This window comes from Natator depressus, chromosome 24, assembly GCF_965152275.1.
Source record: "Natator depressus isolate rNatDep1 chromosome 24, rNatDep2.hap1, whole genome shotgun sequence".
NCBI lineage: Eukaryota > Metazoa > Chordata > Testudines > Cheloniidae > Natator > Natator depressus.
The window spans coordinates 1566310-1579158 of NC_134257.1; the positions used below are offsets into that span (position 1 = coordinate 1566310).

General features: G+C 65.2%; 1 protein-coding gene across 1 annotated transcript; it reads right to left on the reverse strand.

Moving 5' to 3' along the window:
• Positions 1–1099: 1099 nt before the first annotated feature.
• Positions 1100–9984, reverse strand: SLC27A3 (solute carrier family 27 member 3). Its single transcript, XM_074938347.1, has 10 exons — positions 9510–9984; positions 6278–6487; positions 5503–5661; positions 3996–4120; positions 3305–3499; positions 2980–3070; positions 2708–2906; positions 2268–2365; positions 1934–2064; positions 1100–1418 (listed from the first exon to the last, which is right to left on the reverse strand). The coding sequence occupies exons 1-10, from the start codon at positions 9982–9984 to the stop codon at positions 1242–1244; spliced, it is 1860 nt and encodes a 619-aa protein (XP_074794448.1). The 3' UTR covers positions 1100–1241.
• Positions 9985–12849: the final 2865 nt, after the last annotated feature.

Sequence of the window (12849 nt, forward strand, 5' to 3'; positions counted from 1 at the left end):
TGGGCACGGAGGGGGGGGGGTTGCTGGGGACGCTCCAGCCCCCCTCCACCCACGGGTCCAAGGCCGGAGACTGGAGGCCATGGGGGAGATGCAGGTGCCCGGGATGAGGCTCTGGGCTTGGCCTGGGTCCTTTCTCTGCATCCCCCTTCCCTGGGCAGCCTCTGGGGGGCCCCTAAACTGACCCCAGGCAGACAAAACCTGCAGAACTGAAGCACCCTAACCCTACCCAGCCACAGCTGCGGGGTCAGAACACTGGGGCCAGAGGGAGACACTGGGGGGCAAAGGGGGGCTCCCAGCTCCAGGGGCAAAGGGGGGGGGGCACGAGAGAGCAACAAGCTTTGTTAAAAATGTTTTATTTGCCAAAAGGTATAAAAAGTACAAACTTCCCCCCCTTGGCACCTCCCACCACCCTGGTCATCTCCCTCCCCAACCCCAGGGCCCCGAGCAAAGGACGCCTGGCGAGTCCTCGGACACAAAGTGTCCAGGCTGCAGCCAGTGTCGGTCCCTGCCGGCCCATCTCGCAGTCGGAACAGCCCAGCCAGATCCGGCTGCGGGGAGGCAGCGCCGTTCCCCCAAGGCCCAGCTGGGAGCTCAGCTACCAGCCCGAGGCCACCCCAAGTCACGGTGGAGCCAGGATCCGAATCCAGATCCCTGGGGTCCCCGCCCAGCGCCCCCCACGCTGTGTGACCCTGCGGCACCCAGGCAGCTCCCTTGCCCCAACACCCCAGGCCGGGAGCCCGTCCGGAGCCGAGATCCTGTGAGGGGAGAGCCGCCCCCGAGTGCGGGGAGGGGGGATGGAGGGCACCGCCCAGCAAATCCCAGGCACAGCTCCCAGCCGGCACCCATGGAGCCGCCCCGCTGGAGACAGGCATGGGGGAGCCAGGACGAGACAGCCAAGCTCCCAGCTTCCAGCCCCCTGGGGCAGAGGAGTGGGGTGTGCGCAGGGGATGGGGGGCTAGGAGGTGAAAAACATGGGGTGCAGTGGGGGCAGGGAGCAACAGGGGGAAAATCCTTCCCTGCAGCCACCTGAGCCCTGTTTCCCCCTGTTGCCCCCCGGGGGCAGGCAGCACCCCAGAGCCCTGGCCCTGGTCAAGCAGCGGCAGGGAGCAAAGCGCCCAGGTGCGGCCAGGGGGGACTACAGCTCCCAACATGCAACGGTGCTGAGCCGTGCATGCTGGGACTTGTAGTCTCCCCAGGTGACCCCCAGCCAGAGGGCACCCGAGGCGGGTGGGGCGGGGGGCTTATATCCGGACAGCCCCCGAGATGACGCCCTCCCAGAGCCGCGGGGTCAGGGGCACGTAGGCCTCCGAGGCGTCGTCCAGCAGGTACAGCGGGTCTGGGAGGCGCGTGGGGTCGCAGCCCTCGCTGGCCAGACGCACCTTGTGCTGTTTGAAGGTCTGGGTCGTGGCCAGGTGATCCTGCCGGGGAGACGTGCATGTCAGAGCGCGGCTGGGGGCAGGGGGCATTGCTCCTGGCGTAGGATGCACTGCAGGGACGGGGGGGACTGCTGGAGGCAAGGGGGCGTCAGAGCTCCCGGGTGCGAGTGCCAGAGGCTGGGGGCTCCTGCTGGCTGACACCCCCCTGGCCTGGATTCCTGGATCTTTGCTCAGGTCTTTAAGCTGCCAGAATCCCCCCCCATACAGCTTCACCCTGCCCAAGCTGCTGTGCTTGGTGCCCTGGGGGGCGGGGGGGCGCTCTGGCAATTCGGGGGGGAGGGGCAGTTGCTATGTGTTGTCTGGGGCTTTAATGAGGTGACCGCTGCAGCTCCATCTGGATTTAGGATGTTTGTCACTTCCTGTCCCAAACAGCCCTCATACCCCACCCCAGAGGCAGTCGCATCTTGCCCCAGGGGTGCCGTTTCCAAGCTTTTGACAGGGAGGCTGGTGGTGTTTGAACTCCCCCCGCCATGGTCCTGGTGCCCAGCGGGCATTACCTGCACTCTCAGGAAGCGGGGGCGGGCGTAGGGGGGCAGGAACTCCACCACGTGGCTGTACAGCCGGGCCCCATCCAGCTCACAGCCTGGCCGCAGGACAATGGCAGCCATCCCAGCCCGGCCCTCGTACCCTGGGGGAGAGGGGGAGCAATGAACACTGGTGTGTGCGGGGGGGGGCAGAAGGGACAGAACCTCCCCGCCCCGACATTCTCCCACTGGGCTCCAGGAGGCAGCTGTACCCCGCCCCCAGCTTCCCGTTTTCCTGGGGAGCCCCTGGCAGCAGCCTGCAGGGGAGGGGCAGCGGGGGAAAGGGGAACCCAGCTTGGGGGGGTACCTGGCACAGCGACCCCGTAGACATTGACTTCCTGCAGCGAGTCCAGCGCGGCCAGAGCCTCGGCCACCTCCGTCGTCGCCACGTTCTCACCCTTCCACCTGGGGGCAAGCGCAGCCTGAGCGGGGCAGAGCCAGAGCCCCCGACGCCCGGGGACCCCCCCGCTGGGGGGACTGGGAGAAGCACCTGGATCCTGCCAGGCCAGGTTCTGGGCCCACCTGGGTCAGTCCCCTGTGCACGAGGCCGAACCCAGCAGGCCCGTCAGGCCCCAGAGGGACAAACACCAGCGGCTCCGGGCCCTGCCCTCTGGGGCGCTGGGTTTGAAGGGCTCCCCAAACTGCACAGGGGGTGCGCGCACCGGGAGGGGGCTCTCTGGACAGGGTGGGGCTGGATCCTTGAGGGAGGGTCTCTGGATGGCGCAGGGGGGCTGCTCTGGGGGGTACCTGTAGGTGTCCCCGGTACGGTCCCGGAAATACACGAACTGGGCGGCGTCGTGGACCATGAGGTCGCCCGTGTTGAAGTAGGCGTCTCCCGCGGTGAAGACCCCGTGCAGCACCTTGTGCTCCGAGAGCTCCCTGCCGCCCGCGTAGCCCAGGAAGGGGTTCTGGGGCGTCACCGGCGCGATCAGCAGCCCCGTCTCGCCTGTGGGGGGCAGCGGTGAGCAGGGGCCTCAGCCGGCCGGTTCCCCCCCCTCCGGCCAGCCCCTGCCACTCACCTGGGCCGACGCGCTGGCACCACCCGGCCGCATCCCGCACCGGCGCCCCCTGCAGCACGTCGTAGCGCACCAGCTCGAAGGGGGAGAAGAGCTGAAAGGGGCGCAGAGAGTCAGAGACCCCCCCCATGCCCTGCCGGTGCCCCTCACTCCCGACCCGCAGCCCCCAGCCCTGCCAGTGCCCCTCACTCCCGACCCGCAGCCCCCCGCCCTGCCGGTGCCCCTCACTCCCGACCCGCAGCCCCCAGCCACTGCCCCCCCCTGCCCTGCCGGTGCCCCTCACTCCCGACACGCAGCCCCTGCCCAGCGATGGCCCTGCCCCGCTCACCTTGTAGAGGAAGCTGCCGCGCCCCACAGCCCCCAGGGTGCTGGTGTAGTTGAAGAAGGTGATGTTGCCCTCGGTCATGCCGTAGGTCTCCACGATGCGGATGTTGCCGAAGCGCTGCAGGAATTCCCGCCAGACGTCGGGCCGCAGCCCACTGCCCACGGCCAGGTGCAGGCTGTGATTCCGCTCCCCTTCTCTCTGGGGCGGGAGTGGGGGGCTCTGGTTCAGCGAGGGGATCGTCCCCCCCAGACCAGAGGTTAATGCAGGATCTTAACCTGTTCAGTAACCCTGGCTCCCAGCCCCCCCTGCTCTAACCTCTGGTGCCCACCCCCCTCCCAGAGCCGGGGACAGAACCCAGGCATCCTGGCTCCCAGCCCTGCTGCCAGCGCAGGGTCTGATCCTGGCCCTGTCGCTACCAGGCCTCCATTGCTGCCCGTCTGCCCCAGTGGGCAGGAGGGTTTGTGCTCGTATGGTGCCCGCAGCTCTGGGCATCCTGCTGGCCCTGTGCTGACCAGCTGCCCCGTCCCACCCCAAGGTTGGGGAGCCTCAGGCCGTGCTCGGGGGGTCAGTACCGTTAAGAAGGGGGCATCCAGGAGGGAACTGGGTACAAATCCCAGCAGGGGCAGTTCTGCCCAGCACCAGCAGGGGGCCCCGATCCTTGGCACCGCGTGGTCCCCCAGCTCCTGGCGCTGACCTTGGGCTGGTTGACGAGGTAGCGACACAGCTCCCCGATGTACTGGAACACAGTCACCCCGTAGTGCTGGCAGTCGCCCCAGAACTGGCTGGCTGAGAACTTCCTCTTCAGCACGCATGTGGCACCTGGCAGGGAGAGCGCCCTCAGAGAGCTGCCCCGAGGCCCTGCCTAACCACGGCCCAGGTGCCAACCCTCCCCACTCAGGCCACAGTGACACCGGGCCAAGGCAGTGTGCCTACTGGTTAGAGCCAGGACTCCTGGGTTCTGTCTCCAGCTCTGGGAGGGGAATGAACTCCAGTGGGGTAGGGCAGGGGGAGGGGCTGGGAGCCAGGACTCCTGGGTTCTGTCCCAGCCTCTCTCGATGCCCATACCCTGCCTTGCTGGCGAGGAGCCCAGCGCCCTGGGACAGGCAAAGTGTCACTGTTACCACTATGGTGATCTGCGGGGCTGGTGCCCGGCGGGTCCCAAGGCAGCCAGGGATGGATACGCTGAGCTCAGTGGCCTTGTTTCTAACGGCTGCAGCACCGTTCCCCTGGCCCAGATGGGCCCCCGCAGTCTCAGGGGCCCCCCTTCCTGCTGGAATATGAGCCTCAAAAGCTTAAGAACATCTGAGCGGCCAGACTGAGTCAGACCAATGGTCCAGCTGCCCCGTGCCCCGTCTTCCGCCAGCGGCTGGTGCCGGGCGCTTCAGAGGGACAAAGAGACCGGGCCAAGTCTTGAGTGACTCATTGCCTGTCACCTGGACCCAGCCTCTGGCAGTCGGAGGTTTAGGGACACCCAGAGCAGGGGGCCGCATCCCTGAACAGCCACTGATGGACGTATCCTCCATGACCTTCTCATTCTTTTTTGAACCCAGTTATACTTTTGGCCTTTACAACATCCCCTGGCGATGAGTTCCACAGGTTAACTGTGTGCTGTCTGAAGAAGTATTTCCATGTGTGTTTTAAACCCGCTGCCTGTTAATTTCTTTGGGTGACCCCTGGTTCTTGTGTTATGTGAAGGGGTAAATAACACTTCCCTAGTCACTGTCTCCGGCCCAGCCATGATTTTATAGACCGCTAGCATATCCCCCCCTTCGCCGTCTCTTTTCTGAGCTGGACAGTCCCAGGTTGACTCATCTCTGCTCAGATGGAAGCTGCTCCAGCCCCCGGAGCGTGGTGTTGCCCTGCTCGGCACCTTTTCCAATTCTAACGCATCTTCGTGGAGATGGGCCGACCAGACCCACAGGCTGTGTTCATGGTGTGGGTGGCCCAGGGATTTCTACAGTGGCATTGGGATATTTTCCGACTTATTTATCTGTCCCTTTCCCAACTGCTCCTAACACCGTTCGCGTCCCTGCTCAGGGAGCTACGCAGCTCCGGCACCTCTCTCCTGCGAGGGAACAGCTCATCAGACCCCCCCCAGCGGGTATGGACAGCTGGGATTATTTTCCCCTTGGTGCCAAGCCCCCCCCCCCCGCCCCCAGGGGAAGCCCAGACCCAGACAGGCCCCCTCCTGCCCTGCTCACCGATCCCGATGCAGCCGACGATGCCCAGCAGGGAGCCCGACATGTGGTACAGAGGCAGAGCCACGTAGATCACGTCCTTGCTGGAGGCCCCCACCAGGCGGTAGAAGCCAAGGCACATGATGGACTTGTGGTGGCTGATGCGGGCAGCCTTGGGCAGCCCTGCGGTGGGGGGAGATGGGGATCACTCCGTGCCCCATGCCCCAGGCCAGGCTCCTGGCTCCCCGGTGCCCAACCCACAGGGGAGTGGGGTCAGGTCAGCGCGCCCCCAGCTGCTCCGGGTGAGTCCCCACAGATGGGCCCCCTCAAGCTGGGCACACGCCCCCCCCCCCGGCTTCCCACCCTGAGGGATGCCGCACAGTTGTTGCTCCCCTCGGGCCCTGCTCAGCAGCTGGCCTGAGCCCCGATGGCACTGAGTGGTCTGCATTTAAACTGCCCCATCCCCCCACAGCTGCAGAGCCGGGGCCCCGAAGCCCCCCCCCCCGCCGTCCCCATTGTTCATCCCAGCCCCACAGCCACCTGATGCCAGGGAGCTCCCCAGATGCACAGAGAAGCCAGAGCAGGGATCCCTGCATCGGGGCACGGAGTGGGCACAGACAGCCCCTGGGCCCTGCTCCTGCAACCTCAGGGCTTGGGAAGGGGCAGAGGCTGCAGGCACCAGAGAGCGCCAGGCTGACCCTTTCCCACCCCCGCCCACGCTGTGGATGCCCCTCACTCTGGACCCACAGCCCCTGCCCTGCAGGGAGCCCTGGGCCTGGGGGCAGTGGTGGGGCCCCACCTGTGGTGCCCGAGGTGAAGATGTAGAGGCAGGTGTCCATCATGTCCCTGGGCGTGGATAAGTCTGGGGGCACCGGCTCTTCGGATGCCTCCTCCACCAGCTCCTGCAGGCTGGTAACCCCCGGCGGGCAGGGGCCCGGGCCCCACACCCACACCACAATGCCCAGCTCCTGCAGGGTGGGCAGCAGGGGCTCCACAGCGTCACACAGATCTGTGGGGAGGGGGAGAGCATGAGCTCCGGGGCAGGGCCATCTGTTTGTCCTGGGGTGTAGCTGCCAGACGGCCACAGCCCGGTGCCAAAGTCATGGCCGGCTGGCTCTGCCCCAGATGGGGCCTCCTTCACCCCACCCAATGACTGGAGCAGACACCGCACAGGGCTGCAGACAATGCCCGATTCACAGGCCAGGGGCCCTGCCCCGTGGCTGGGGCGAGACCCCCGCCCTCTGCGGTGCCCCGTCGTTAAGGGGAAAGGAGAGTAATGAGCCATGGGGGGAGGGCCGGAAAATGGCACCATGAAGCAGTGACGGGCGGACGGAGCCGGACCCAGACATGGGGAGGGATGGGCCGTCTCGCAAGGGCGAGGAGAGAGGCTGTGCTCAGAGCTGTATGCCAGGGACGAGGGGCTGGGCGGGCAAGGGGGACCAGAGCCCACCAGCAGGGCAGGGGCCAGTGCGCCAGGCCAGGCTGGAGCAGGGTTAGCTCAGTGGGACAAAGGCTTCTCCCCTCTAAACTCTCCGTCCCCGCGGTCTCCGCCCCGCTGGCGCACTGCAGGCCGAAGGGCATCACTGATTTGCACCGGCTGCGGATTTGGCCCAGGCCCGGCTCAGGGCTAGATCCGGCCATTCCTGACCCGAGGGGAGTGGGTTCGGGATCCTGTCTGCCCCCAGCAATGGAGCCGCGTGTTTCTCGTGAGCTCCCCAGCGCGGGTTCAGCTCCAGGCCACGCAGCGTCTGCGCCCGGCTGAGCCGTGGCAGGATTTGCCCCCGCCGGTCCCGTCCGGCTGCCTTCCCTGCCCCACGGAGGATGCCAAATTGTCACCAATTAAATCATCATTAAAGCCCTGGAGCGGTAGCAATTACTGTGATGACTTCCAGCTCGTTAGGCAACGCCAGAGGGTGGCTCGGGCCAGGCGCCATGTTGCTGCGTTAATTGCAGTTATTCAAGTTGTCCGTGTGAACCGAGCTGGGGGGTCTCAGCTGCTCCCAGGTGGGGCAGGGCTCTGCAGAGGGGCGATACGATCGCGGAGCTAATGCGGCTCCTGGCCCAGCTCCAATGCCAGGAGGGTGCCCTGATTTCAGACCCAGATGCCAGGCGGCCCCCAGGGATACCCCACTCTGCCTACGCCGAGACCCGGCCCCACAGCAAACACCGCACGACTCTGTCCTGCCCCAGCCGGCTCATCCTAACGCCCCGCACCTGGCACGTCCTGGTTGGGCCTCCAGGCACCGAATTCCCCTCAAAGCCAGCTCCCCCCCCCATCCATGCTCCCTGCACAGAGCGCCCCACTTCACAGGGACAGGAGCACTAACAAACCCATCTGGGGCTGTGGGACGCCAGCGACCCACAGCAGCCCCAGCCCCAGCACGGCCAGCGCTCGGGACCTGCTCTGTGCTGGGCCCAGGCAGCTGTGGGTCCAAGGAGCCAGACTGTGGATCCACCCACTTGGGGCTCTCGGCTTTAAGGAAGTCAAACAACGTGGCTGGGGCTCATCTTCCTGGAAAAACTTCCTCCTGCCACAGCACAGCGGCTGGCGGGGGAAGGGTGGGGCATGTGGGGGGAGGGGCACACGGGAGAACTTCCCTCAAACTTCCTTTAAAAGGTTTTTCCAGCCCAGCCTGGCGAAGAGTTTGCAGAAGTGACATTAACGAGATCCTGGCTCTGCCCAGGCCTGAGCAGAGCCATGGTCAAGTCCTAGGTTTATAGCAAGGCAACACAAGAGGCGTCAGCCCGGATCAGGGCCCTCTCCGGCCAGGCCGAGCTGCTGGGCCCCGGGGGAGGTTGCAGGGCCCTGTTGGGCTGGGTGCTGCACAGACAGAGCCAGTGCCCATCCCCCGTGGCACGGCGACTTTGCAAACATGGCACCACACAGGCCCTGGCCCTATCGACGCAGTGCAGACACCGGGCCCCAGACCCTGGGCCCCTGCCCATGGTGACCAGTGAGGAGGCTGCCTCTGTACCCGGGGCCTTTGGGGAGCCAGGGACACATGAGAGACCTGCCTGCCCGACTGGGCGATGCCAGGAGCACCTGGCCCCGCAGGAGCTGGGGCTTTCAGAGCCAGGCCAAGGAGCCACCGCAGGGGCTCAGTTCCCAGCCAGCCCAGGGGCAGCAGCGCCCGCAGGAGCTTTAATGCCAAGGTTTCAGGCCAAGGGTTTCACACAGGCCTTGTGGTTTCGGGGCCCAGGTAGGGAGGCTGCACAGGGAGCAGCGTTGACTCCACTTGGGAGCCCAAAGCCCCTGCTGAAAGCGCTGGCTGGAGACCCTGCCTGCTCCGCCTCTCAGGCCCAGCCCCAGCGGTGTGGGGCTCATGGGGGCCCCTGCAGAGTCACGGGCCTTGCCTGTCCCCCCTTCGGACCCCAGAGCACCCAGCATTCGCCCCTCATTTGGGGAGAGATTTCCAAGGGCCGAGCACCCAGCCCCTGCCTGGCACCCAGCAGGTACAGAGCACCCAGCCCCTGCCTGGCACCCAGCAGGTACAGAGCACCCAACACCTCCCCGGCACCCAGCGGGTACAGAGCATCCAACACCTCCCCGGCACCCAGCGGGTACAGAGCACCCAACACCTCCCCGGCACTCAGTGGGCACCTGCCTGGCCCCACGCTGGGCTCTCTCCAAAACCTGGCCCCAACTACGTCCCATGTTCGGGGCTCTGGGGCTGCCCGGCTGGGCGGGTGGGGAGGAGCCAGTCCAGTCCCCAGCCGGGCCACAGGGTGCAGAGGCAGCTGCCCAGGGGCCCGCAGTTGGTCACAGCAGGAAGCCGGGTCCCGTGGCAAGGGTCGGGGTGGGCAGCTTTTTGCTCCCCTGCTCCCCATAACACCCAGACCGGGCAGGGGGTCCCGTCCCACGATGATCCTTTGGGTGAGGCTAGTTTATCAAGTGACCTCTGGGACACCCCCCAGAGAACCACAATCCACCCCTCCCCCCCACGGCTGGTTCCTCCATCTCCCGCCTCCGCCCCCCGGGTCCCCCCCGCGCGCCCCCCGGGCCCCCCCCGCCCCCGCGCGCCCCCACTCACCGCGCGCCACCAGCAGCGCCCGGGCCCCGCAGCCCCGCAGACAGTGCAGCAGCGCCCCGCGGCGCAGGCCGGTGCCCAGGAAGGCGGGCACGGCCCCCAGCCGGGCCAGCCCCAGCCAGGCCCACACGAAGCCGGGCTCGTTGCCCACCAGCAGCGCCACGGTCTGGCCGGGCAGCAGGGGCCCCCCGGGGCCGCGCCAGGCGCGCAGCGCGTTCGCCACCCGCCGGCTCGCCCGCTCCGCCTGCCCGTAGCTGAAGCTCTGCGCCTCGAAGCGCAGGAAGAGCCGCTGCGGCGCCGCCCGCGCCAGGCTGGCGAAGCGCTGGGCCAGGCTGGAGCCCGCCGCGCCCCGCAGCACCCGGCGCTGGCACCGCAGCGCCCGCAGCAGGAACCGCGCGTCCGCCCACAGGTGCGGCCAGAGCCGCCGCTGGAGCCACAGGAGCGCGGCCGCGGCCGCCGCCACCCCGGCCAGGTACATGCCGCCGCCGGAGCCGGGCTGGGGCTGGCTGGGCGCGGGGGCGCGCAGGGGCGGGGCAGGAGCCTGCGCGCCCCGGGAGGAGAAGGGGGCCGGGCCCCGCGCCGGAGGCTGGGCGCGCCCCCGGGGGGCTCAGAGCAGGGCCGGGCGGGGGTCGCTCCAGTAGCCAGCCGGCTCTGCGCCCCCCGTTCCCGGCGGGAGCTGGCGCAGGAGAGGGGCCCCGTGGTTAGGGCAGGGGCCTAGCGCTGCCCCGGGGATCTGGGGGGCTCGGGTCCCAGCTGTGAAGGGGGGAGCTGAGAGCTCCCGGGGGCGCACAGGGCTGGGAGGCGCCTGGTTCCCCCTGGCTGGGCAGTGCCCCAACTCCCCTGCCTGGGCAGTGCCAGCCCTGCCGTACCCCGCTGTAGATACACGCCAGCCACGGGCCACCCCGGCCTGGCCCGGCCCGTTCCCCTGGGGCCAGCGGGACAGCACAGCCGCTTCGGGGCGACCCCGGCCACTTGGCGCCCAGCTGGACTTCCAGGGAAAACAAGAATCCAGTTTCCACACCCAGCAGAGAGGGGAGGAAAAGCCAGGGGGGTTAATGGAAACCCTGGGGCACCCACAAACCCAATCCTACCCAGACAGGGCCCCGAACCCCGCTTGGCTACTGGGGTCCTGCCTGCCCCCAAGTCCTTCTCCCCAGCCTGGCTGAGACCCTCCTCTCCACCGGCCTTGCCCGCGGGCAGTGTCTCCCTCGGGTGGGGGGCAGCAGGGCTGGCTCTAGGCTTGGTGTGGCTTTTACAGTTTGCACTTTGCAGTGTTGTGGTGTTTAAAATGAAAAACGAGAATTTATAGTTAGTGAAATAAAACAATTTCCAACTAGCGTACTCACACTTAGGGTTCAACGATACCCTGTAATGAAACCCGTGAGCGTCTCCCCCGCACCCAGCGTCTCAGCGATGAAAAGAATTGTGAGGGCCTGTTTGCTAGCGCGGTGCTTAGAGAGAAAAAATCATTTCGGGCTAGAAATTCTCACACTTTCAGAGGAGAAGTTTTAGGGCTTATTCGCTCAGATAAAGCTATTGCTTCATCACACAGGTCTACTCCCCCCGGCCCCCCGCAGCAGCGAGCGCGAAACGCAGGCCTTGGCCGTGCTTCAGGGCGTCTTCTTGGGAAAACTGATTTTTAATATTTCCAATATCCTATAAAAACGCAAAAGTTTCACAGTGACCGTGTAACTGACAAAATCATTCTGCAGTGGAAGTTACAGCACCCTCCAAAATACAATAGAAACATCCGTCTTCAGCAGGTAGGGAAGATAATCTTTGGTCGGATTGTTGTTCGACTTTATCAGTTGATAAAGATAATCTTTGCTTCGATTGGTCTTCATCAGTTGGTGAAGAATCACTTTCAAGGCATTGCTTAGAGCTTTCTCCTTGACTGTCGACTTTTAAAAAATACTTATTTGGAGTACAAAAGAGTTTTTCTAATGCTTTTTGTCGTTTCTCTCTTTGTGGCCAGTAGGCAGCTCCGGAAAGTCGTTTTCGTCCCAGCATTTGAGCCCTTTAGCTGCTGGCATCGCTGTGACACGGAAATTGGCACGAATGTACACACAAGTAATTGTGATTCCTGATTTAGTTGATCAAGAACCATTAACGCTTACACATTTACACATATTCACGTTATGAGTGACCGTGTCAAGATGTGACACGATATTTTTTACGTCATGCTCCTATCGCATTACTGGAGATGGTTTTGATCTTCCTGTATTTTTTTTTCCGTACATTGGTGGATTTTTCCGAAAAAAAAGAGGGGGTGGCTGGAATGCCGCCCCTGGAAATGTGCCACCCCCAGCACGTGCCTGCTTTCCTGGGGCCTAGAGCCGCTCCCGGGTGGCAGGGCCTCTCTCTGCACCCCTTGCTCCGTTAGACCAGATGGTCCAGAACTCTGCTCTGTACCTGCAACCAGGGTCCCCACCATCTGTCCCTGCCAGGTACGTTCTTTGCCGGAGGCCCCTGCCATCTCTTCCTTGGCAGCTGACTCCATGGGCCAGCCAGGCTCCTGCATAAACCACATGCCACACCCTGGTCAGCCAGGTCGGTACTTAGCTCCCGGCTGGCAGAGCCTGTCTCAGGGCCTGGGATTTTGGCCTGAGCTCCCTTTAAGCACAAGGCCCGAGCGCACAATTTCCAGCATGCACACGGGTCTCCTGCCACCTTAGCAGCACAGACACCAGGCAGTGCCTGCGGTGACCCATGTGATGCTGGCTTTCAGAGACCTTCTGGGAGGGGTCTGTCACGCCCAGACCCAGGGGATGCCTGTAACCCCTCTGCGCCCTGTGCCATCTGCCCATGGGCACTGGGAGTCCTTGGGAGACAGGGGCTCGGCTCAGCCCAGCTCCCTGGGCAGGTACTAAACACTGGGAAGATGGGGAAGGACTTGGCTACTGTGGAGATGGGGCCACACCAGACCCTCCCCTCCTCTGCCCAGCAAAATCCTGGTATTTAACCGGCCCCCAATTGCTTTAGTGTCCCTCTGTGCTTGGCCTGGGCAGGGGTTTGCCAAGGCATTGACAGGAAGGGATGTGGCGCCCTGACTCTGGTGCCAACGTGAGGAGAAGAGCACCCACGTCCCCTGCAGAGCCGGAGCTGGCAGGGCCCAGGTACCAGCCGTGCTGCACTGGGTTGGCTGCAACAAGGAAACTTTGGGCAAAGCTTTTGCCCCATCTTGCCCTGGCCCGAGAAGTGGGGCTGGGCCCGGCCCCGGCCCCGCTGCAGGGAGGGGGCTGGTCTGGGCCCCTTACAGGGCCCTGCACTGCGAAGAAGTCCTGGATCCTTGTTTTTGGCCCAGCGCTAGAGGACTCTGGGAGCAGCCAAACCCAGCAGGGCC

What these genes read in the sequence shown, in the direction of transcription:
- SLC27A3 (XM_074938347.1), bottom strand. Translation starts at nt 9,984, where the DNA reads ATGTACCTGGCCGGGGTGGCGGCGGCCGCGGCCGCGCTCCTGTGGCTC. An exon ending in GCGGCAGCTTCCTCTACAAG is followed by an intron (nt 3,071 to 3,304) that starts GTGAGCGGGGCA and finishes CGCCCCTTTCAG; the next exon opens with CTCTTCTCCCCCTTCGAGCT. An exon ending in GTGCCAGCGCGTCGGCCCAG is followed by an intron (nt 2,907 to 2,979) that starts GTGAGTGGCAGG and finishes TGCCCCCCACAG; the next exon opens with GCGAGACGGGGCTGCTGATC.